The sequence below is a fragment of the Apteryx rowi genome, unplaced genomic scaffold (genome assembly GCF_003343035.1).
Source record: "Apteryx rowi isolate R43461 unplaced genomic scaffold, aptRow1 scaffold_38, whole genome shotgun sequence".
NCBI classification, from domain to species: Eukaryota; Metazoa; Chordata; class Aves; order Apterygiformes; family Apterygidae; genus Apteryx; species Apteryx rowi.
In genome coordinates this window covers 1985944-2012413 of record NW_020450307.1, presented here as the reverse complement: position 1 = coordinate 2012413, position 26470 = coordinate 1985944, and the positions used below count along the sequence as shown (strand labels likewise).

Below are 26470 nucleotides of genomic sequence, written 5' to 3'. Positions count from 1 at the left end.
CAGGTGGCAGGACACACTATCCATCAGATCATAAAAGCAGCATGGCCTCTTCTGCAAGAATGTCAGTAGGCATCATTTTAGAAATACAGAAACAATCCAATTGTGGCTGAAACTCAACTAAGTCACTGCCTAATTCTACAGATCGGATGCTGCCTATGACCCCTAAGCAATATCTATCTAATGCTACTTTCAACTTGTGCTTCAGGGCTATTTTTGTACCTTTGCCCTACAGCAACCACAGTTGAATTTAACATTCCATCTGAGTCCAGTTCAAGGTGTTGACCTTAAGCAGTAAGCCCTACCAGGTCTAGGATCTTACTACGTCAAAGACTTCTTTCTGTAGATTCATCTCACCAGGACATTAGCCAAGGCGCTTTTGCTGACAAATTCTCTATTTAAACCTCTAAGGATAGAGGAAAGAATTCTCTCTGTAGAAGGACGTGAGCTGTGAACCTTCACACAAACAGCAGTGCTACCATGCTGGAGTTTGCTACTTACTACAGCAGGTACATACTTCAGCTCTGCTAATTTTAGTAGAGCTGCAAAACCCTTAGAAAGCCTTTCCCATATGTTACTGGCATGGAGTTAATGTAAACTTCTCTGTTAGCTAATTCTTGCCTCCTTCTTTTGACAATGGCACTGGAATTGAAAAGATTTCATTTAGTTCCCTGCACTGTTCTGATCCTCTGACATCTAGACTTTGCTATATTTAGACAGGGTGGTGGTGGTGGTGTGGAGGTGTCAAGTAAAAATGGTCATGTAGCTACACAAGCCAGAATGGTAAAGTCCACTCCTCTCATTTAGTTTCAGCAGACTGTGACCTCAGGTCAAGGCCAGACTAAAACAAAAGGCCAGCGTACCCCCACATGGTACAAGCAGCTAAGCACACTACACAACCAGCATGCAGCGCAGTTCCTTTCAGAGGGGGGCTGTGAAGCCTGGTGCTGCTGGCGCGGCAAGTCAAAAGCTTAAGATTCTGTCCAGTTTAATTATCATCTTCCTCCGGGCTCAGAGAAGCTTATGAGAAGACAACAGTCAAAGAGAATCCTCCTCTTAGGCTTCCACCTACAGAAATTCATCTGCTCCTCACCTGCATGCCCCTTCCTCTTCACACAGACTAAAGAGATTTCATAGAATCTAACCATTAAAAAAAAATTTGTAAAATGGATTATGGATTACGCTGTGAATTGTTTTGCCTGCAGGAGAGAACTCCAGGCCAAGCTGTAACTAGGCACCAGGCACACCCTTCAAGCATTACGTGTAGACAATTGGTCAGGCAAAGCAGAGCTATGTCAGGCTGCTTCAGGCACTTGAAGAGATACACGACAAAAGACTGAAGGAAAACGCTTGGCTACCACTGTCCATTCCAATCACGTTCGGGGCAATTTCCACAGTGCCCTCAATTAGGAGGTCACAAGTAAAGCTGAAAATGGATTACACTGCATAGTCAGCAGCAACACAAGTTTCTATTTCATTCCATGATCAAATGACTTCATGCATTTTCCAGCCTCATGGGACAAATATATGTATATAATGAACAACTTGCAAAGCTGCTCTCTTCTGGAACAGCACTGTTTCTCTGAAATCATAGAAACTTCCTATCCTTTCACAGAGTGTAAAACAAACAAACAAACAAACAAAAACACACAAAAAAACAACCAAAATCATCAGTGACACCGCTATGAGACCATCACAGCCCTATCTCATACTATAAAGGCAAAGACTTAGTTCCAGTGCCATACTCCCTTCCTAATATAATTAAACAGAGCTCCAGTTTGCAGAACAGACATGATTAAACTCTATTTCTGTTTCAGTCCCAAGTTGTTCGGCAGTCTTGGACAATTATGCATTTAGCTTCTCCAGAGGAAGAGACTAAGGGCAAGAAACAAAAGCAACTTTGAGTTCTTGTGGCAGCTTAAAACAAAAACAAAGCCCTCAAATATAGCAGAATAGCTAGAGAGCACAATTTTGGAGCCACATTGTTCTTCTGGCATATCTCTATATCAAGGCTTGATCTGAACTTACATTGTTCATGATCATGTTTGAATAACTTAAGATTTGTGTCTGCTGAAATTTAAGACTAGCTATACAATAGTGGTATGCAGTAGTAAGCAAGACAGAGGGAACTAACTCTTCACTAAGACCCTAACAGGTGAGCCAAGAACACTATTAAATATCTGCTCAAACACAGATCTAGCTAAATGGGTCCCTAACACTGTAAGACTCTCAACTCCGAAGATAAGACACAGCTCAACCAACTTTATGTAACAAGGATAATCAGAAGTATTTTACAACCTCATTTAAATCCAACTGTTTTTTTACAACTGTGTTACTCACACAGCAGGTAAAGGGCCTTTTTCTCTGGGGGGTGGGGGTCAGCGGAGCTCAGGTGCTGTGCAGCAATGACATGCACAGCACATGGGGAGAGAATGCTTGCTATGCATTGGATAAACGCCTCCAGCTGCTCCCATCAAGGGTACAGATGGGATTATCATCTTCTGACCCTGGAGGGATCGCTGCATTTTTACTTGCATCAAAAAAGGACAAAAATAATCGTTCAAGGTGAAAAACTAAAGAAAGGTACAGATGCATCAGTCCACACCTGGACTGGAGTTATTATTGAAATTGTTAAACAACAGAGGCTGAAAGTTTGTTTTCCGAGTTTCACAGGCCCCTGGTCACAGATTAGCATGTACTAGCAAGGAGAGTCAACCTGGAAAATGTCCAGACAGCAAAAAGCTCTGTGCATACAACTATTTCATGCTGATACATGAGGCAGCTTGTAAGCAAGCCAGGTTCTAAAGCTTCAAAGAAAAAAAAAGGGGGGGGGGAATTACCTTTTCCAAAAAAAAAATCTCCAAAATTGAGTTGCTCCAGGCTACAAAGGAAACCAACCAGTTTGCTTATAACATACTGCAGGAATTCTGCCTAAGGCAAATCAGCTGCAACAAAAATGAAAGCAGCATTCAGAAGACAAAGTAGGTGATTTCTTTTCTGTCTTTATGTGGGCACCTACTATAGTCTGACAGGCAATAGATCCAAGCAACTCTCTTACCTTGATAAGTAATAACAACCCTCCTCCCAGTATACAACACTTCACATTTGTAAAACACTGAAAAGCATCAGTAGCAAGAGGACACTTAAGGGAAACTGCAGTGCAGACTGCCTATATGACTTGCAGTAGTTACACAGCAAGTCTAGGGCAGATTTGGAAAAAGAACCATAGCAATCCAGTGTCCTATTTACTGTAGCTCTGAAGAAGTCACAGATGCACAGGATGCAAAATTTGCAAGATGCAAACACTATACCAAACCTGTCATGTTACACCAGAGGCTGCAAGAAAAGAGTTGGTCCAGCAAACACCTGTCAGCACCGTGCCTATCTGACTCATGATTATCAACATTTGACCCATTCTAATGCCTTTAAAGGGCAATTTTGTTTGAGGCCATTCATATTGCATGAGCTTACTGAAATAATTGATTCAAGCCCAAGTGATAGGATCCTTAACACTAATCTACAGCAGAAGGAAGGTGAAATTAAAATGAAGGAAAACACTTCACCTAAAAGAAATTTTAAAATAAATCTAATTTTCCTGTTGGCATTATAAACAGGGAAAAACTTGCCCTAAGTTTTTAAAGCATAGCCACCAACTCAAAGGCAGAGGAAATGCAGAATGGAATAAATGCTTTTTTGTCTTTAAGAGAGAATTTAGAACAAGCATACAACACACACCTCTGACTGCAGCACTGAATAAAGAGAACAGGTCCAGTTTCATTCAAATGTCTGAACAGGTTGATCCTGAGGTTGGATGTAGACCATAATACTGTTGGCTAATTTGAAAGTCAGCTACATTCAGAGAGTATCTCAACAAGGCAGGAACTATGCAATACTTCCTATTGTATGTGAAGTGCTCCTATTACTCTTATACCTAAAAAAACTATTCTGCAGTTTTAACAAAGCTTAAAAGCTCTTTACGGACAACTAAGCTTTAGAACACCTTTTTACTGATGAATAATAGTGAGGTTACTCACTAAGGACACTTTCTTTGGCAGAGATTGAATAAAACTGCACATTTCTTAAACCTCCAGAAACTGTTCTTACTGCACTGTTGGTTTCTGCTGGTCCCAGTGCCCCGCAGTCTTTTTGCTGTCAGCTCTGCTACACAGTCCTTCAGGAGGCAAGAGATCAAAAAGAGGAAGGCTGAAGGACTGATCTTAAAATAATTCAAATAATATATTACCCTCCTTGCCCAAGCATTCAGTAGGTCTAGCATAAAATAAGCATAATGTATAATTTCTAACATATATTATCGTACGATTCTAATCTTTCAAATTCTGGCCTTTTTTTTCTGCTTACATTACTAAAACACTGATAACTTTAAACATGGCATTGCTCTATTCTTATAACAGGATTCTCAATAGCTATAGAAATTTATCCCACATATGACCCTTAAGCCTTATTTAGAATGATCTCTTCTATGGGTGACAAGGGTCTTTGAATTTCATGGGCCATTTAATCTTTAGCCTTCACCAGAACTATACAGGCTGCCAGTGAATTAGAAGCGTAGGCCCCTATGAAGCTGAAACAAATTTAATGGCAAAGCATTAAAAACTTTCACACAGGCCACTGAACAGCCAAGAGAAGATGACAACTTGTAGTGACTACTTACCTTAGATAGGAACAACAAACCTTAAAAGCTTATTTTATTTCACTAGTGGTCCAGCCTATTTCAGGCAACAGTTCCTTCCAAAGAGTCACTATGCCACGAGTTCACGTGTTCTGCTACTCCAGGGTTTATTGTAGGACCTGGAAGAATCAGTCTAAAGGCTGATGTGAATGATGAGAAATCTCATTTTCATTTACAATGGGCAATGCTCACAGTCACAGTGACCTTAGTGACAATTACAGCAATTGCTACCCATCTGGGGAGAGATGCGGGAGGGCACCTGATTCAGCTCTAAATCTTTCCCTCATACTCTTGCAAACACACTGTGTTAGGAGAGGTAGATGATAAGCCTGGTAAGAACAGAACTAAGTGTAAAGCACATTTTGAATGTCTAAAGGAATAGCAAAAAGACCACCCAAAGGATTCAGATGTGCATTTTTTGGAAGTTAATGTTGAAACCTATGATGCTCCCTTACTGAATACTTGAAGCAGTATTTGATTGGTAGTTGAACTATATATCCCTTTACATTCACAAATTCCTTTCTATATTCACCTCTGGCCAAGAAAATGCTGGAACTCTTCTTTTCATTAGTAATGGTTTGCATGAGAAAGCTGAAGTACAAAGGTAAAGCTAGAGAAATTCGTATGTGCAATAAATAAGTCAGCCACTCATACACACCCTGTGCAGGTTTCTCTACCTCCCAATTGTTCTAAGCTCCACAGTGTTAATAGGTATTTGGTTTTCATAGCATGAAGATAAGTACCTAAAAATATAATTCAAGGGGAATATTGGAAGCCTTCTTTTACATTATCCTCTCTCTTGATTTATATACGAATTATTTATTACATATCTTTTGGCACTGTTTTAAAGATAAGAAATCATGTGGGGAAGGGAAGAGAACACAGGTAACAAAGCACACACAGTCTCAAGAGACTAGATTTCCCCCCGTTTCTTAATCCCAAAACATGTTGTTATACAACACATTGTCATTTCTCAGTACGTATTATTCCAGAATCCACGTGTGAAGTCTGCATGGAAGTCTTCCATAAAGGTGAAGCAACTATTTTCCATTTGGCGGTTAACAGTATAATAAATCAATATGAAACAAGAGTAGCTATTAAAAACTGTATTTCCCCCCCCAACAGTTACATTTTCAGTGAAAAGATTAAACCACATAAACACTTCACTTTTCTCCTTAAAAAGATTTAACAGCTCAGAAATGCCATAGATACACATGGAGGATGCATGTTAGCTTGACAATGACAGGCCACCACAATCCAGCCCATTCATTCCAGCCAGCAACCAGAAACACATGTACCCCCTTAAATTAACCCTTTAAGGGCTGCCCCTTTGCACCAAAGTTAAAATTAAAGTGTCTCTTAGGCAACCAGGTCAAAATTTAAAGAATCATTTGGGCTAATTCCTGGTTTCATTTTAATAAAGAAAATTTTCACCCAGCCCCAATAAACAGGGGTAAAAGATTAACTTTCACATTGAAACTTTACAAAGCTGCAACTGAATCAAAAGGATCTTTTTCATAAATAGATGTACAGTTGTTCTCATTACACAATATTTACTTGCTCAAGATAATTTCCCTCCCCATGCTCACAAGTCCCTTCTTTCTCTCGCATACATTCCATTGGTTTCTTTCAAGCTCTTCCCCACTTTGAGACTGTGGCAGCATCTTGTCGTCATAACTTCTTGCCATGAAAATGGTCATATTGTCACAGTCAGATTCCAGAATTATTACTCCAAAAAATTAACAACCATATGAAAGGAACCAGGAACAGGTGAATGGAGTTCTGCTTGAAAAGGTTTTGAAACATCTTAAAAATCAGTGCAACTCACAGGAAAATCTAGAAGTATTGTAAAAATGACCTGCACATACTAAAGAAAATGAAGTGCTAGGCTTTAGGCAGCAGTGCTAGAAACTTCAGGCTTCTGGTATTTTGTGTGCAGATTCAGGAACAGTCAGTGCACTTCCTGAAGTTTCACCACAGGTTCTTTAGTTTGTAAATGCTTACATGTGTGTTTTAAGGGCCTGCAGCTACTACCAGAATAAACCTGAAAGTGTCACTGGTACACTTGTGATTGGACAGCTTAGTGCGGTGCTACTGCCTCTCTTGGACCAGTGCCTAAAGAAAATGGTATTATCTTAGGATCAAGATAAATTCCATCTCACTGAACTGCTGCAGGGAGCCAAACCACATATAATTTTTCAAGTGATTAGGAACTCAGTTTATTAAAGCCCAGTGAAACTTGGATTTAAACTAATGGTTATTAATTTTCCCTTATATGAGCGCTAAGTCTTATGCAGCAATTAAAGGGTTAAAGTGGAACTATATGTAGTATTTGAAACAGTTCACACATTCCCTATACAAATTTGGCAAATTCATGTCACAGCCATAGATCTCATTCTTGCAATTCCTGCAAAATATCTACAGCTCCTCTGTCAGAAGCAAAGAGAGAAGCCACCTGAATGACCGGACTTTCCAGGAGTTCATAGTACAGCCCACAGAGAAGCACAGAAGGGCTGGTGATCTCCAAGTTCCAGCTGAAACAGGTAGACTTATTGAAGTAAATATGCTTTCGACACATGCTCCCAAAGAGCTTGAGGCCACAGAGCAGATGAGTATGGAAAAACTGATTGCATTGGAAACACTGCAGCCAACAGGAAATTAAAAACATTATTTCAAAGCCAATCAAAACCAAAACAAATAAACCCAAAAAGCAAGCATGTATATGTGTGCGTAGATGTAATAAATACTGCAAAGCACACGTGTCCTTTTCCCAAGTCAATAAGTATAAAGTAATAACCAATGCACCAAAACATCAGCTTTTTGCAATGAAAATGTTGATGTCAGCAAGATACCTGCAAGCCAACTGAAGAGAAAGCATTTGCATTGTCAGCCAATCACAACTTGCTTCCAGTTCTACGCAGCCAATCAAGCTCTCTTCAAATTCACAAGTTTGACCTAAATAAGCACCACAGCATGAAAAGCTTCTTTAGAAGTAGGATGTCAAGAGACTTATTTTAAAATACGAAATAAAATGAGAAATAAAAGGTTTCCATTGGTCAAGTTTTAAAAATTGTCTTCCTTTAGCCAATAAGAGTCTGCCCCTTTGAGCCAATCAAAAATACATCTTTAGGTTTGTCCTTAATTAACACAGCCCAGCTGAGTAGCAACAACGTATAGGAACAGATGGCTGAGAGATGCATTCTGAGGGCTGGGCAAAGGGAAGCAAAACTAAAAAAGAAAAGGACTACTATGGAAAAACTAGGGTGGGCAGAGGAACTTATTAATGTTCAGCCATCCTCCTTTATCTTCAGGAATCTCACTGTCCTCTCCAGTTCTGTGTTGTTCAGGTACCCTGTAGTTACTGTCTTCTATCTTCTGTCTCTGATCTGGAAAATGCCATCACAACATCCTCAGCACCTGTAACAAAAGATACAGAAAAAAGGGGACCACAGTTATTTCCTTTAAAAAAAAGGAGTGGATAGGTGCATTATGAAGACTGTCATCCTACACATTGATGAAATCAACAGGAAAGGAAAGAAAGGACAGAAGGAAGAGAAAGCTGTGTTTTCTTATTTTTCTGGGGCTGGAACTTGAGATGTTCCAAACATTTCAAATTTAGATTTAAGATTTTACTTTGCAAACCAAACAAAGAAATCACAGTTTGTTTTTAAAGAAAACCAAGAATTCCTTGCTTTCACACATTTCCAAGAAACAGGATTTAAAAATTTTCATAGGGTTGTCACCACAGGCATCTAGAGATAATCCTTTTCTGGTTTCATTGCCATGCAAGCTCCTGCACTATACAAGACACTTCCTGAGCTTCCTTGAAGTGTGAAGAACATAACCGTCCAACAAAACTTCTACTGCCCCGTGCATCACACTCTCCTTTAAAATGACATCTAGATATTCTTTACCGCCTGCTCTTTTTTACTTTTAAGAATAAAAATAGTTTTAACAGGCCAGCTGAAAGGCTTTTTCTTCACTGAAAATTGTTTAAGTGCTCTTTATAAACTAACAGGTATTGAAAGTTCCCATTCTTTAATGGAAACGGAGTATTCTCTTTCAAGCTGAAGGCTTCCATTTACCCAGTGAACAGATACAGCTTTTCTAAGCAATGCTTTTATCTCTAGCCTGAAGAAATCTTTTCCACAAGAACTTCGTCTGTGGACTTTCTCAGATCTTGGATTTTTCCCCCCCCCCCAATTGAGGCTATCAACTGTGTATAATTACCATCAAAAGTCATATCCCCTAAGCACAGAAAGATGTTATTACCTACCTATGAAACATCTCAAAGTCTTTACAAACTTGGGTGGTCTTTCAAGTGGGCATTTATAGTAAAAAGACTTGTATGGCTTGAGAATCATGTCTGATATAGGCTCATAAAGAACACTGCACGCTAAGCTCTCATTCTTCAAAAGAGACCTTGAGATATTCAGAAAAACACAGCTCTCTGTACTTCCTAACTATAGAGAATAGCCTCATGGGCAATTAGAGAGAAATGTCTTCAGGATAATAGGGAAATAAAAACACATCACAGAGTAGTGTCAAAGCAATGCTTTAAATCAATATCTCCAGTCTAGACAAGAACTGGAAAACAACCCTGAAGGGCTGAGTGCAATACTTTTAATTTCTGGTAAAAATGTGATCCCTGAGAAAGTCAGATAAAAGTAAATGCTCTCTTTCATCTGTAGGTCCTCTAACTACAGCCATCCAACTGATCAGAAAATACAATGAACGCTCCAGTTGCTGTCGGTATAGTTTTAGACAATTATTTCCTCCATTCAAAACTTAAGTGCAACAGATGACACACAATGTTCATTTTGGCCTTCATTAATTAATCAGGTTTGCTTGGGATAATTTTCTGTAACAAGGTTTTCTTCAAAGCCTATATTAAAGAACTGGACAACAAAGTAGGAAATGCCAAAAGCAACAGAGGCTGTCTGCCCCATCAGATAATACTGATCAGCCCTACAGAGTTCTCTTCCTGGAGTTTAGAAAGTTCAAATTCAAGTTGGACAGAGCCTCAGCATATAAAACTCTCCAAAGTTTCACCTGAACACTGGGTACAATAAAGACGACTAACAGAAATAACTTATCTGCTATAATGTTAGGAATGTCAGACAAAATTTTACTTTTTAGTAGTCTAATTTGCTCCGTAGTTTGGGCTCAAGAAATAGTAAAGCCTCAAAAAGATACTTCTCAATAAATTTCAGAGCATTCATTTTCAAAGCATAGAAAAGAAATGCACAACTGAATGGTAGAGATTTCAGCTCACGTCAGAATACAGTGCACACTCTTGGTGATTATACTGAAAAAAAATGCAGTATTTGATGCGAGTTACGAAATAAGGCTGTCCCTATCTTCTACTGGCCTTACAGTGCAGCATCACCTGTAGCAAGGCATCCTCAACATCTGGTAAAATAGGACATTATGTTTTCTACAATAAGTCTAGAGATTTTGTATGCTCCAGTTGCAGTAATGTAGAGGCAGCATGAGGTGTCATACTGGAAAATGGTCTACTACTCTCATTCTTTGAGATGCTTCAGTTTTGCCTGACTGATTAAGAATCAGTTGGATGAGATGGCTTTGGATCCTTCAACAACCCACCCTGAATCAAGAGCAGTAAGAGAACAGACAGTAGGACATGGCCAGTTTCTCTGAAATATTTCTGCATGAAAGACAAAGGGGGAAAAGAAAAATAATCAAATATATTAAGCCTTTAGAATGTAATTCTTACTACATCAGTTTTCCTGAAGACTGGCAAAATGATTTTACACAGAGTAAATGTTTCAAAACTATGAATTGCTCAAGGTCATGCTTAAGCAAGCAGCAGTCTAGAGCAGAATTCATATGTAGACAGCTCCTATAGACAGCATTTCCCCATCTCCCAGTCCTTTGAGTGAGAGAAGATTTACATACACATTCCAAGCTTGGTCTTTTGCTGGTAGCAAACTTGGGGGAAAGGGAAGGACAAGTTCTAACCTGTGATACTGTTCAGGTCTCCATGCTCAGGACCACTGTCCTGTGAACATGTACCTCTAGCATGAGGAGTCTACAAGCAGGAGAGGCTGTTATGTCCCAACTGCAATAGGGAAGGAATGTCCCCCCCCAGTAAAGGATGGTTGTAAATTCCCCTTGCTAATATCCTTTAAAACTAAAGCAATGCTTAAGAAATATGACTACATTTGCTTTTATACATACTCAAAGATGTTTGTTATACATACTCAAAGGAGGAAATATTAAGGACCAAGCAGTAATTTGTTTTTCATATGCAAGATCCTTATTTTATAGAACTACATCAAAAACTGCTCTGATGCTCCCTCTTGCCAACACTCAGAAGCCCTGCAGTCTTCTCCCTTTTCATCTCCTCCACAAACTGTTTTTTCCTTGATCAAAACATAAATGATATATAGCACTAGAATCTGGCTCTGAATTAACAAGTTGCCACGTTGCCATTTTTTCTTTTAAGAAGTGCATAATACGAAAACTACTAGCCTCTACAAAAAGTAGGATTTTACTTGCAAGGATTCTGAAAAACAAACATATGCCAAAAGGAGGCAGGAGTGAAGATGTTTAAAAGCAGTAACGAAGCAAGTGCACAAGAAGCCCAGTCTACGCTGCCCTATTTTGCATGCATGCCCTTTAAAGCGGAGGAGCCTTTGGTATGCAAGTCCCAAGCAGCTGGGATATCCTAGCAACCGCAAAGTCACAGATGACGCCACAGTAGCAAGGAGATGAGCTGGATTACTTAGCAGATGTTGATTGTTTTCCCGAGATCTCCCCTCTCCACAGTCTAAATAGGAAAACAGAAATTATTCGTGCAAGTAACATGTGGAAAAAGAAATATATTCCAGATAACTGTACAACTCCATAAACCCACTGGTCAATTTTCCTGCCTGCAATTGCAGCTTCCTACCCTGTTCCTATGCACAGCTTACTGTGGCTTGTGTTCAGCAGTTTAAAACACATGAGGAGCAAAAATAGCTCTGGGCACAAGGGATGCTGGGTATTCTGCAGTTCGTTTTGGCTTTCACAATCAAATAGCTATCACCAAACAGGAGGTTCATGCTTAGCCAGCTCCTGCTCTAATTTTTTAGGCAGGCCTGGCAGAGCTTCGGTGCCAGTGTCACTGCTAATACGAACTTCTGTTAACCTGCCATTTGCCTGGACCTTGTATTGGAAAGGAGAAAGAAATACAAAAAAATACAGCTGGTCACTGAGACAGGAAAACAGAAAAAGCCAAATTAGTAAGTTATGTTATATTTGGAGGAAAAAAGAAAGAGTACAATAAAGAATACAGTGTAAAAGCATGGAAAAGTGCTTGAATATCATTAATATTAATGTAATATTATTACTTGTATCCTAAGGAGGAAATACATTAGTGGGTGGAGAACAGCTCTGGAACTCAAGGTTTCAGTCCTCCACTGCCAAAGGTAACCGCAGAGTCACAACTTTACTGCTTCTGTTTTGCCATCAATGTAATTACAATAACTACAGTTTTGAAGTGCTCTGAATCCTTGAACAAAGTTAAATGCATAGTTTTTATTATAACACCATCAAAAAGCAGTCTCCCTCTCTGATGTCCTTCAATACTTGATAAACGAGCTTCCTGTATAGTACTTTTTAACTGATGACAGGTGATCAGTATGAGAACCAAGGTGGGTAAGCAATTTGTTAATGGAAAAAACATGAATGATGTTTCAAATGATGATGACTGGGTGAAAGGGAGGTTACTACCGCACTTTCTCAATGACTGGCCTTTGTACCAATTTTACTCTCACATCCTAACGAAATTTGCTGGCAATGCAAAGTTAGAAAGTTCAGCCAAAACACCGTGAAGCAACAAAACAACATACAGGAATGAACAGGGTGGCAGAGAAGATCAGAGAGAAGTCTAAAAGGGTTTGGCTATTTATTTCAGAAGGGAAGAAATAAAGAAAAATATTAAGTGATGCATTTCTATGCCCCATGGTACCATTTTAGACAAGATTAAAGAACAGATTTTATGCACAATTCTGAACAGTTCTATTTCCTCCTCCCTCCACAGTTCCTTTTGTTATTTGGTGGAAGAGTCACTGTGTTCATTTGCAGGAATTACATGCAAACCAGCATTTGCAAGAGCCTCAGGCAACTGCATTTAAAAAGACAATTTGATCTATCAAATAAAAGACAATATTACCCTCAAGACAGACAAATAAGCGGGTGGGTAACCCCAGGGCAGAACACCCAACAGAACACCACTCACCTTTCAATAAAGACTCAAGCCTCGGCTGATTTCTTTTAATTTTATATTTAAGGAGGTGATACATTGTCACAAATAGTAAGACATCCTTTGTCCAAACAGCAGCAGCCACATGGAAACTTCCTGCAGGCTATTAAATCTGATGCTAGTATAAAGTTACAAGTACAGGACCATTTATTTCACACCAAAACTGATGGTTTCCAGACAGCGTCAATTCAGGCACTTTCAGTATATGTAGCAGTGCCCTCTGGGTATTCCATCTCATGACCTTATTTTATATTCACTAACAAAAGAGCCAGTTCATTAGTCAGCACTTCTCCATTCTTCAAGAACACCAGAAGGTCACACTACATGACTGCGATATAAAAAGCAATAATGTTTCTCAGATCTGGGACCGGTTTGTTCAGAGGTCTTGCAAAGAGGGAAGATACCTACATCTACCTGGGATGTAGCAGGGGGCAAAAGGCAACCAGAGAACTAGCCGTTTTCTAAGAATCCTAGGATGGACTTATTCGTAGAGCCTCAGCTATTACAAAAATGAAACAGAAAAAATACTACAGTCTGAACCAAATTAATGTCGATAAAGCACCATGATTCGTCACTGAAAGCAAGTGGAAAATGACTGTTCAGTTCCAGGTAATTTTCATATTTAGCTGATTTCTTAAAAATGTCTTCTCACAGCTATTTTTACCACTGGTCTTTTAAAAAAAAAGGGGGGCAGCTGGGGGAAAGAATGGATGTTTCAGGGTGAGATGTTGCACTACACTTCAGGTCTCTGAATGAACTGTCAGCAAAAATAGAGGAAGGCTGCCGGTACAAGAAACAGAATACTGCCATCGCAAGGGCCCTATCGCGTATCTGACAAAGAGTCCATTAGACAAAAAACAAAACGCACCTTCAGATGAAGCTTTCCATTGTGGGAGATTCTCCCCAGAATGACCCCATACCTGGAGAACTGAGAGAAGGACAAGAGGCAGCAGCAACAACAAAAAGAGAGGAGAAATACTGTACAAGCAAAATCATGTCTCAGAGTTCTCTAACTGAATTTATTTAATCCTTACTGTGAGTTTTAGGCTTAGTCGAGCAATTAGGAATTTCACTAGTAGGTCTGACAGTGCCTTAAACTACTGTGTAATAATCCCTGGCAATTCATTTTACCCTCCCTATGACATCTGTCTCTAATACAGGTATTCACGTTCTAGCAGAAAAGTCTGTCTGGCAGGCATTTTTAGCTCTTCGAAGAGAAGGCACTAGAGACGTGAGAAGCATGCCTAGTCAAATCCGAACGATCTGAAAACAGAATGGAAAAATTCTCTGCTGAAAAATAATTCTCGTACCCAAGTAAGGGTAAGAGTGCAGTATGCAAATGGAAGGGATGCTCGCAGGAGCGCTTTCAACCTTCCAGAAGCCACTGACAGAGCATGATTATTTCTGAAGATATCCTGCAGCAAGAAAAGCTGGGTGACATTTGTCCAGAAAAAGTTCACCCACATTTCTCAGCACAAAAACAGTTGTTTTTTTTTGTTTTTCTCCCCCCTTTCAAACACAGTCCAGCAACCCAAACTATCCGGAGCTAAACGAAGCCAATCTAACAAGTCTGCTAATTAAGCAATTCTACAGCAGTCTGTGCTCATGTACTAATACAAACATTTCCAGAGACTAAAGTGGTGGTTTCCCCATGGTGAAAGGGAAGCAGGGATTAAAGTACTAATGAATAGTGTCTCTGCTACAGCCTCACTTGGCTCCCACAACGGATGTTTTCTTTCAAACCAAGTAAAAAATCGAAGAAACAGAGCACAGGTTATGAAGTTAAGCTGCACATTGCCAAAAGCCCGTGACTGAGACAATAGAAACGTGAACTGTGTTTACTTTTAGCACATCCTTCACTAAGCTTTGCACTTCCACTAATTAAAGTATAGAACAATGAAAAAGGTATACACGTATACCTGGTCTTCCAGATCCTATACATACAGTTTCTCTCTCCACAGTCTTCCTTTTTCCTGGGCACACATTTCTACACTGAAATACAGGATTTGCATATATCCAATAAAATATTCCCCATCTTCCCTCATGAGCAAAGCATTCATTTCCACAAACGTTCTTGAGGCCTCAGACATGCAAACACCTCTCCCACCTCTCTCCTATAAGTTAACAATATTTAACTGGTCGGCCTATGTGCTCCTTTAAAAAGCAACAGCGATGGTCTTACCACATTAACCTAAAAACAAAAAACAACAACAAATAACAACCCACAACCAAACAAGAACCCTGCTGCAATTATGTGGTAATTATTTGGATTGCAGAATTTAGTAGTTCTTTTATACTTTTACACCACTTGGCCTTCAGTCTTAGCAAGCCAAGATGATCTGATGGCCAAAGGACTGGTGACCGAAGTCACACTGCAGGAGAGACTATAGATAGCCACTGAGCTCAGCACATGCACTTGTGCTAATCAGTTAAACGAAGTTTCAGAAAATTATACCAAGATGACTTAAGTTAATGTTTTCCACAGCAAGTACTAAGCTACAGCAACATCAAGCCAGTAGCATGCAGGCTGGATTAAAAACACTACCTTAACACAAAGCAAGATGTTAACTGTAACATCTAATGGCTATTTCCAGGTGTTCTTTGAATGATGAGTAGAGTTACACAACTCACATCCTTGCAGTCACCTGCAAAATTAATAGACCCGAAAAGCTTTTAGAGATCAGAGGGTTAAGTGTGTCATGAATATGTCTGAAGGATGCTGAGCTGAAAAAATAAAATTCCCTTTGCTCAACATTTTTATATGCAAACTTCTTCAATCACCTTCCAACAACTATCTCCTAAACAACATTAATTCTTCTCTGAAATTCCTAGTCTGGCATTCTAAAAATACAGCATGCACTGCTTAGAGGAGGAACACCTTAAGATAAGCTTTGCATTCAAAAGAAGAAAAGTACACTGAGAAGAGCTCCAACATTTCCAATTCTCCACCACTATCAGATATTTCACGGCTACGTTCTCCCTCTTCATTCACACCACAAGCAGCCATGGTTCATTTTTAATACCCTCCCACCCAGAGAACGTGTCTAACCTAGCCGAGGCATGCGTTGCCTCTCAGCTTTGTCCTCCCAAAGGAGCCAGCTTCTTCAAGAACCAGCATGACACTCCTGTTGCTATAGGAACACCCGAGCTGTAATCACCAAGGTCTTAGCATAATTCACATATCACGCTTACTAGCTGCATAGCTTCCATTTTCAGATTCACCATGGAGCAGTGACTTCAGACAGCCAAGTACTAGCCTACCATTTAAAAATGTAAGTAAATGGGAAACAGGAAATATGATTTTTATGCAGGAGGTGTTTCTGTGCACAAAACTTCCTATGAAGCATTTGGCTTGTGATAAAAATTTGTAAGGAAGCTTTAACTTCATCAGTTCAGTCTCACGAAACCTAATGAGCCCGAGCTGCTTTAGTTCTTGCTGCAATGCAGGGAAGAGGACTAATATGTAATATCTCAGAACAGCTAATGATCACATCTGACCTCTACCATATACACTGGTTAAACAGAGATGGCTTTGGGTTTCTCAGATATTCTTGGAGCCATAAAAAACAACAACAAAAAACACAGATCTCAGTTAAAAAGCTCTTTTAGGTAAAGAAAATGCTCTGTATTCTGCACTTCCATATATATTTTTAACAACATTATAGCAATGACCCAGACACAAAACGATTACAAAAAAAGGGAACAATATGATACTCAAACTTAGCCAAACAAATACTTAAGCCTAGAGTTTTAAAACTGTTGTTCAGGCTTTCCCGGGTTACTGAGATTTCATCTCCTCTGTTAACAGTTCACCCTTCAAAAGATAAAGTATTTTTGATATATCAGGTAAGCCTCACAACTGTCATGGATATATCATGTCTGCCTGGATAGGTTACAGTAAGAACAGAATGGGTGAGCAGACCAAGTATTAATAAATATAGCCAAAATATCAAGCTATGAACAGAACCCAGACATCTGAACTGTCTAAGCATTCCTTGCTATTGGGAGACTGCAGCCCATGTTAAGGAAACAGCACCTCTAGAGAGGTATATCAAAGTCAGTATATTGAAGGACCAAGTACTTTCTGAGATCCTGGAATACACTGAAAAGGCAAACAGAGCTGGAATAATTAAAAAACAAACAAACAAACCACCCAACAAACTGGAAAACACATTCTGGTCATTCAAGATCCCTTAATAACTGTTGCTCTAATATATGTTCTGGCTATAAATGTAAATATATTTACTAGATACAGCTGCACTAATTCACACTTGTGGTGTGAGTTAAATTTCGGTATCTGCTAGAGCACGTTGCAAATCCCTGGACACATGTCATTACCACCTGATTTACACAAAGACATTCAGTAATGCAATCAGACTAAATTTGAGCTTCCTGTTAAGAAAGCAAGATTCAGTTCAACTATATACAATGAAGATGCTTCAAGAGTGAAGCTGTTTCAAATGTAAAAGCAGACCTATGAACAATCCCAGAACACAGTGATTTTGTACGTTTTAATTGATGAACTCCTTTTGAAAGCAAAATGGGAAATAAAAGATCAGGTTTTAATTTGCCCTCTTCCTAGAAATACAAGCACAACTGAAGGGTGTCTTTGCCCCAGGCTTGTTTTAAAAATTAAGGTATTCTAAGGTGCTTCTGGATCAAAGTTAGAGATTATCTCCTATTGCTGAGCTCTACGACTCTAAAGTGCCTTCATGGTATTCTGCTTAAACTTCAGAGCTACTAACAATAGCAGCTCAGTGAAGGTTTATGGCTCAAGCACTTCTGAATTCAGCAGGGAAAAATGTAAAATTCTTTCTTCGATGCACTGTGACATTGTTGCAAATATATATTGGGCACAAAGGTTGCAGAGTGACTCCCTGTGGTCAAAGAAACAGCCTCAACTAGTAAGTTGACAGATCTTTATCAAAAAACATAGCAGGGAGCACCACACAGTGACAAGCTCAGCAGACCTACCTCAGGTGATTGCTATGGGGCCACCTGCTAGCTCTTCTAAGACAGGATCTCATGGATATACAACAAAGAAAAGCATAAAAATTGTAACACAAGTGAGACTGATGTACTTACAAAATTGTAGACTATTCTCTGTATTTCTTCAAAACAAAACTTCCTGTAATTGTGGAGCCAGACTACAGCATTCTTAGGCGATACAGAACAATTTGCAGGTCTATACCAAAGCATCTAGAGTGCTAGGGCCAAGAATGTCTTTAGAAATTCATTCCCTCTATTGAAAAGAAATGGGTGAATGTATTAGCTCTCCCTTGCGTGTGCCTGCTGAAGTCAGATGACTCTAAAAAGAGGTCTGGGACAAGTTAGGCTAAGAGTAGTCTGTCCGACTACTGGAAGAAAAGATGGTGAAATCCACTAACCTGATAAGTCTTTGTAAATGACTCATTGAATACACACCTTTTAGTTGTTTTGTAAGGCAAGTTGTATAAAGGCTAAAAAATCTTCCAGAGGAGATTCAAAGAAAACAGCAGAAAATAGGGAAGAAAATTCCTTTAAGCAACCTTGAAGAACAAAAAAATTTAAGTACCTCAGTGTGCGGACTTGGGACAGGGTTTTTCAGTGCAACATAATGCCATCTAGTGGAGACGGAACCTCCCTTGAGATGGCAAATCCAGCACCTAATGAATTTATATATCCATAATCAACCACTCCTGCTTCACCAACACTAACTATAGCAAAGGAGACTGATAGCTGATGATGGTTGCTGCTGGATGATCCACTACACTTAACTTCCTCCATAAAATAGTATCATGAAAGAAAACAAGCAAAGAGCAACATTATCATAACTAACTATTACAAATCTGGAAAAATTTTTCAGGAATAAAAGTCTTGAGCAACAAATTACAGTGGCTCATGCCTACACAGCACATTACAGTTTCATCCTTCTCCAGAGGAAATTATATTTGGCTACATTTCTGCATTTTAATTTGTTCTTCATGCTATGCACAACTTAATTTGGAAAGATGGCATAATTGAATATGAAAAGGACCAACATCCTTTCCCATTTCTCTAGATAGTTTAATATTATCTTTCTTTGTTCTATTTTCCTCTAGCAAGAAAAATCGTAACGGTTGGGTTACCAGTTTAATTATAACTTGGGAAGGTTGAAGATGGATCCTGGAGTCTAATCTCCCAGGAAAGATACCATTATCACAATTAGACACAAGTGAGTATCAACAGGGAGGACTTCAATTCCATCTGGAAAAAGTCACAAGAACCCTCAAGAACTTTAAGAGAATGATTTCTGAGAAATCAGTTTGTATTTGTTCAAATATGGGACAAGGACATAGCTTTCTGAACAACATATGAAGCTCTTACTTTTCCTGTGTCGCATGATCAGTAAGTCTGGAAGCAGACCAAATAACTGTTGGCTGCTCTTTGATTATACTGAAAAGTTATGCAAGAATTTTTTTTAGTTGCAACTTTTTGGTCTTAATCATCCAGAAGAACACCCTCTGGGGGTTCTTATTCCTTACTCTCACTTTGATAGATTGAAAACAGCCAGAAATGCAGTACTTTGGTCTTCCTTTACAGTTTTAAGGCAGGAATTTCAAAGCACTCCACCAGTATTAGAGTCTCTAAAGCCCTCCATGAAGTGAGAAAATAGTTTGCTAATTTTACATATAATAAAACCAGATATTTTAGGCAACAAAGTCAGATTAAGATGTGTAATGGAACAGCTATATAAAATATCCATGTCCCCTGTCCGGACTTGTGTTTTCATTATCTGTTCTCTGCCAAAGTGCAGATAATTCAGCATGCATTTTCATTATGAGATATGCAACCAGTTTAGAGAAAAAGCTGAAAACATCAACCATTTAAGATAGCACCACAGTTGTCTGATAACTAAGGCAGTCTTTCTTGCTTGAATATATTGTCCTCTGGTTTAGAGGAGAAACAGGCAAATTTTTACTTTAGATCAACAGACAAGTTTAAGAATTCTGAGCCAAAATATGCAAGTATATCTCCATCAATCCCTTCCAGCTACGTGAAGAATGAACACACAAGCTTAAAACTGAAGAGCAAGTTTGTGCAGGTTGTTTCTAATGGTTTTCTAAATGACTTAGATCTATATTAAACTTCTGCTCAACTCAGTTCTTTCTGGCATACAAGTCTAAGTTTTCCTTCAAACCCAAATCCTACAGTATGAATGTGATCTGGCATAGGGCTTATGAAAGAGAAAAAAACATTCAGAAAGAAAAATTCCTGTTTAGGACATATTTGTAGATTCAGAGTAGCGCCACACGTGTTTACCAAGACTTCTGTGAAGGATTCACAAAAGCAACACATATGTCATCCCCTTAATGGGAATATAAACAAAACAAATCAAAATCATACAGTACCCAACTAAACAGATTGGCACATTAAATATTTCATAATTTACCAGAACAACATGGAATTTTTACTGCAGCAGTTACCTCCTACTGTACCATATCTCAAAGTTCTTTATGGAAACATTGTATTATTTCAGCACAAGATAGAAACTTCTACTGCTGAACCACTATGTGCAACATATATTAAGCAGATTTGAGCATGAAATTTCAAGTAGCTATCCCAATTTTGTTGCTAAGCACAGATGTCCAGTTTAAGAATAAATATCAAAAATTCAGAAAGTTATCTGATGCAGAAGACCTGTCTTACTGGATACAGTAAGACACTCAGAATTGTAGGAGCCTATGCATGCCTGAATTTAACTATGCCTGTAAGAAAAATCAGTTTACAATTTATTTCCATTTAATGCATTAAATACTGTGGGAAGCTATGTAGACGCATTCAACTCATAGGATTTGGCTGTCAGTGTTTTGCACTATCACGGAGAATAGGATGTTTAACATAATGCTCTTCATCCTAAGGAATGCTAGGTATACCCAAGACAGACTTTATTCATTAACATAAAACCACCTGTTGAACAGTACACTGTAGTTCTCCACAGATTACAGCAGGAACTGAATTGCACATGCCATAGATTTCTGGACAGGTTTAAGTAGGAAGCATATTATTACTGGAATATAGGATCCTAAATTTGGTGTTTACTGAGACTGTTCTCAAAGATTAAATAAAAACAGGGCAAATAAAACTGCATATAGATAAAGATCAATGTCAAGATGAACAGCCACCGGAAAAAGATGTGCAAATGTGACATCCTCTACTCCTGGTGTATGTGAAGTATGAGAGTCTTTATTCAGCATCTACAACTCTCTAAAACAGACCAAGAAAATATCGAAGACAAAAGTCAATCTGAAATTTGGTAGCTCACCTTCAAACTTCCTATATCTGTGTCATATCTCAATATTTTGAGGCTTTAAAAAAAAGTCACCTTAAAAACTGTTTTCTCTTTCCAGCACCATTGCATGAAAGATGCCTATGATCAATGAAAAAATTGTATAGGAGAAACTGTACAGGCTGCTTCCAACAGTTACAGTCGTCCCTTTCCCTCTATGCCCCGTACTCACCCTGATCAATTGAGTGTTGAGGAAGCTGGCTAAGTTGGCTATTCACTACACCCGCGTATGTGCGCAAGAACTCCTCTTCACTAGCAGTCAGCTGGAAATGTACAGAGAGTCAGTCAGCAAAAAGGAAAACGAAGAAAGACTGAAAACATAATTTCTGAGTTCCTAATAATAAATGCCATAGTTACCTCTATTTCTACTCTTTAACAGTTTAAGCTAATCGTTATTTGCCCTAATTATAACACCAGCAAGGCTACAGCAGCAAGCTGATACATCACACAGTTACGAAGAGAGTCAAAGTCACCATAAAACACTTGCTTTATTTTGTTGGTTTTATAGAAATGAACAACTTAGCTGTCTATAGAAAAATTATCAGATGTTCAGATTTAGTTTCAGGCATCACAAGCTTCACACAACTGATTTTTGCTTAAATATTATCTGAGCACAGATAATAGCAATTGCTGAGATGGGCAGGTGATGGTCTGGTTTTATTGCTGAACTGTTTTAGCCATCATTGATTTAGCTATCTCAATTACTACAACATCATGTCTAGAAAGCCACAAAATATGGGTTATGACAGTGCATCTTACATTTGATCCCATCTTCCTCAGCATGAGTAGGACTCTCACTTTCTGCTGAATATACATCTCCTCCGGACTCTTTCCGGGGACACCCTCACGGTTCATTCCCCTCCTGCCAGCTCCTGGACTTCCTGAAAATACAACAAGATCAGAATAACACAAACCAAAAGAGTTAATAGGGTGGAACATGAACATTAGGAGAGTTTAATTTCCAAACTACCTATTTTTTTACCAAGGGGCAGACTATGTAATAGTCTGGGAGAGTCAGGAATCACATGCTTGTTCAGAAAAATCCTTAAAAAATCCAAACAGCTAAATTGGGCCTTATGCATGTAACTCAAATATTCAGAGAGACTGATATTCACATTACTGCTAGCTCATTATCTGTTGTTACATTACTGCATGGGTAGAAAAAGAGAATTCTAATAACTAGATGAAAGAATTACCCTGACAGAAAAGCTTGTGCTTTGATTTTTTTTTTTTTTTTTTTTAAATGATCACGGTCAACATGAAACCAGGATGCAACATACACAGTCATCGAGCTTACAACGGCCAATAAAAGCTGGATGAAATCTAAATTCCTAAGTCTTTTTCCTTCTTTTTTTTTTTTTAAACTTTATTTTTATTTTTTTTAAGGTGATAAAGGCCACTTCATCCTTCTGTAAAATAAAGTCTATGTAACTGTTTTGGAGACGGGAAAAAAAAAAGGGACAGGAGCAGGGAAGGAATAGAGTTGAGCATCCTTTCTCATGTCATTTAAAAGCTGAAACTTTGCTTTTTTATTTTAACCAAGAATAGCTACATTATGGAACAAACAGACTATGCTATCTAAATTCTTTATGGTACAGCATCATTATACTTCGCTGCCTGAGTACCCTGTAACTATTTAAATTCCACAATATGGTATTTACCAAGACACAGCAGAACTGTTCAGATATAATCTTCAGTTGTTCTTAACAAACATGCTCCAAGATAATTTTTCAGTCAACACTAATAAAAACCTTAATTGCAAGTTCACAAAATAATGGTGCTTTACATAATATACTAGTACAGGACCAAACCTCTTAGCAGTGCTGTGTGTTGGAGAAACTTAAAGCCCACTAAGGAGTCCCTGGATGTAGGTGTACACGTGCCACTCTTCCACAACGCACCCGGGAGAAGTGGCTCCAGAATAGTCCTCAAATTAGTTTGCATTCACAGAACTGAGTTTGGTCCTATACTAAGCTATAAATCGAACTTCTTGAACCTTAGTAACCATGGGAATACGCTGGGCATGCTTAGAGAAGACCGTAACAACAGGTTCAGACAACACTTTTCCATTTTAAGTTTTCTTATAGTCAATACCAACCTTCCTCCCCACCTCCCCAACACCTTTATTATCATTATTATTTTTAAGGGGAAAGTAATCTGGGTGTGGAAACAGTTTAAAATCATACACTGGTCCTCCTGAATGAGTCAGAAATAATGCAAACTTCAGTAACATCTGCAGAGACAGGCTTTACCACCCAACTTTATTTAACATGATGAAGACAGTGGTAAACAGTACCTAAAGGTATATCGTCAGTCCTACTTGAAGAAGTTTCCAGTGGGAAGATTTGCATTACACTGATATAATATATATGGTTGTGCTTGAAAACTTGCAGCCTGTAAATGTGCAGGGTTATCATATTTTTTTGATATAATCAGCAAACTGCTTTCTGAAGGGTGAATAAAACAATCCATGATTTTGTGTAGTGTCAACTCTAAAGTAAGTAGATTGAATTATGCTACCAGGAGTTGTATTCCACAATGCAATTTATTGAATGATAGCAAGTAATACTATCAATAGTAAGACAATGAACAAAATAACAGTCAACAAAAGATAAGTTATGCATATTCTGAGATGGATAAAATAAAAAATGTTTATCTAGATACCAAATAAGCCTGAAAGATTGAAAAGTTGTGTCTGGTTCTTAATATTGCAATACTGCATACATTTATTTTTAGAATACAGTTACTTGAGGGGGGAAGGTGTTGCATTAGTATCAGAGAAATCAAGTTAGAGGGAAAAAAAAGCACAAGCAACAGAACAGGACTGTCCTATATAATCCCATCTCATTTCTTCACCTGCATGTGCCCCTCTCTAGTATACATTACATTTATACCTCAAATACCACCACACTTTTTTCTCTCTACTCTCCTATATAAAGAGAGATAGCTCTCTTAGAGCTCTTGTAAAAAAATATTTGGCATCAAGTTTCTTATTTTTTTAATCAATTGGAAAGTTCTATTTAAGTAATATGTGTATTATACCACTGTGTTGATGTGCCAGGTTATACCAATTTCTGCTGTTTTAGCATTTCCAAACTGCACCAGTCTGTCACTCTACAGGAAACTCAGACTTGGAGACTGACAGCAGCAAAGTTTACTAACATCACAGTCAGTCAACAGACCTGGATGACAGGAAAGTTCAAGCTATGAAAGAACTCATTTACTACTGCAGAAATAGAAAAAAAAAGTCAACTACAATTTCTAGATTAGGAAATCAGAGGAAAAATGTGCAACATTTTCAGGAGTAATCACAGTATTTTGTTGTGTAAATTAGCATGATGATAAAGCACATATGTATAACATGTTTGGAAACATAAGCATATATTGACTAGTTTGGCAGAATTACAGAACCAAATGCCACAAATAAGCAATCTACCCTTAGAGCAGTTAGTTTCTAAAAATGATTCTAGGAATATATCACATTCTTACTGTCTTTCTCTCAAATCTGGATTTTGAATTCTGTAATATGAATAGATTTAGTGTATATTGATATTTAACTCATAACTAGGTTAGCTTTCAGGATAGTTTGTTTAGACAAACCTCTCCTTCCAAATACCCCAAAGATCCATTAAGAAATGTGATTAATAAGGGAACAAAGACTAATAGGTCAACTGATTTAGTGGCCAGAGACAGAGACCAAATGCTTGCAAGTAATTTAATATAGGGTAATAGCCGTTTCAAGGGTGCATCACTTGAGAGGTAGGCTGTTCATATCATAAATAAGCTGGAAGAAAAAAATCAAGTTTACAGAAGAAAACAACTCTATAATAGTGAATAAAAGCCTTTTCATATTCTTGGTCTCTGCATCAGCATGTCAGGTATTGCACTGAGAAGAGAGAGTTCTTTCTGAAACTAGAGTGTTTTCTTTACAGAATCAAAATAATCTCATTGAAACACAGTAACACACCTTTGGTTTAAAAATGAGCAAGTTATATACCAATAGGTGGCAGTACCTACAAGCACCAAGAAAATGCCACAGTTACCCCCGTTCCAGCTACAGAGAGCCACACTTTTCCACAACCCATTGCATGACAAATATTACAGACTTGTTGTCAATAAGTATAATTAAATTACCTATTGCTTTCCGTCACAATAATCTTTCAATTATTCATTAATTTCTCATACTTTAAAAGGGGTGATGGAATATTCCATGCCTACCTGAACCTAATTCTTCTAAAACAAGCTTCAGCCAAGACAGATTAATCATGAAATACTTATTTAACAGGAAAGATAAATTAAGGTTTACCCATTCAGCGAATACCTTACAAAGGTAGTAGTAATATGGGAGGTGAGGGGAAGAAGGATCAAAATACTCAACATGTATCAAAAGCTACCAAAATATATGCATACAGAGGCCAAATTGAGAGCAATAGCACTTTGATCTTCATACATTTCACAATTATTTTGGGGGATCATCTTCTTGGCCACCACAGTTTTTCCTAAGTGATGACATTAAAGTAGAAAGACAAAGATCTTAAGACAATACCGGGACCCCAGTGTGAAAAACATGTTAAGCCATCTCTTTTCCTATAATATAAAGCTTTTACATGTCTCTTATTTATAAGACACAATTTATGATGACAAATACTACTCAGTGTATACATTGTGTAATTACATCAGTAAATTTCCACAACCACTTACAAAGCTAGTCTATGAGTAGAAGACAACACAATACATCTTTATATATGAAGAACAGGAAAAAATCTTACCAAAGCATTATCGTTTTGCTTTTTCAAGAAAGCTATATATAATCAAATATTACTTAGTAGGATTATTCCTAACTGTATAACCCTTTCTGGGAGGTATGTATGTGTATATAAAAATACATACATACATAATATATTTGCATGTCTGTGTGCATGTATACCCACACACGCTTTCTTCACATATATGTATACCTGTGAAGAAAGTACCCCTTACTCTCTCTCTTCCCAAACCAATAAAACATTAGAGATTTCCCTGCCAACATACCTGCTTCTAAAAAAACACACAAGATCAGATAATCCAAGTGTTCAGTCCCGATTAATGATCAGAGCTGGAAAAAAAGTATGAGGCAACTGCCCTGCAAAAACAAATGAGCAAACATTACAGAAATATACAAACTGAAGACCAGAAAGACCCTTCAATAGGTTTTAAATCACAGCCT

General features: G+C 38.2%; 2 protein-coding genes across 8 annotated transcripts in view; both read right to left on the bottom strand.

The window, feature by feature from the left end:
- Positions 1-5778: 5778 nt before the first annotated feature.
- Positions 5779-26470, bottom strand: part of CTNNBIP1 (catenin beta interacting protein 1) — a 44029-nt gene continuing 23337 nt past the window's right edge. For 5 of the 7 annotated variants that reach the window (XM_026073961.1, XM_026073955.1, XM_026073958.1 and 2 more), the window contains 3 exons: positions 22024-22145; positions 21437-21527; positions 7449-8104 (listed from right to left, as the gene is read on the bottom strand). In XM_026073961.1, the coding sequence (XP_025929746.1) occupies positions 8046-8104; positions 21437-21527; positions 22024-22119 (246 nt within the window). In that variant the 5' untranslated portion in view covers positions 22120-22145 and the 3' untranslated portion in view covers positions 7449-8045. Of the gene's footprint in view, positions 8105-21436; positions 21528-22023; positions 22146-26295; positions 26387-26470 lie in introns of all 7 variants that reach the window. The other 2 variants (XM_026073960.1, XM_026073954.1) reach the window with 2 other exon arrangements.
- The window catches only part of LZIC (leucine zipper and CTNNBIP1 domain containing), a 34710-nt gene continuing 30352 nt past the window's right edge, over positions 22113-26470 (bottom strand). The window contains exon 8 of the mRNA XM_026073951.1: positions 22113-22145. The gene's annotated coding sequence lies outside the window, so the exon portion shown is untranslated. The remainder of the gene's footprint in view (positions 22146-26470) is intronic.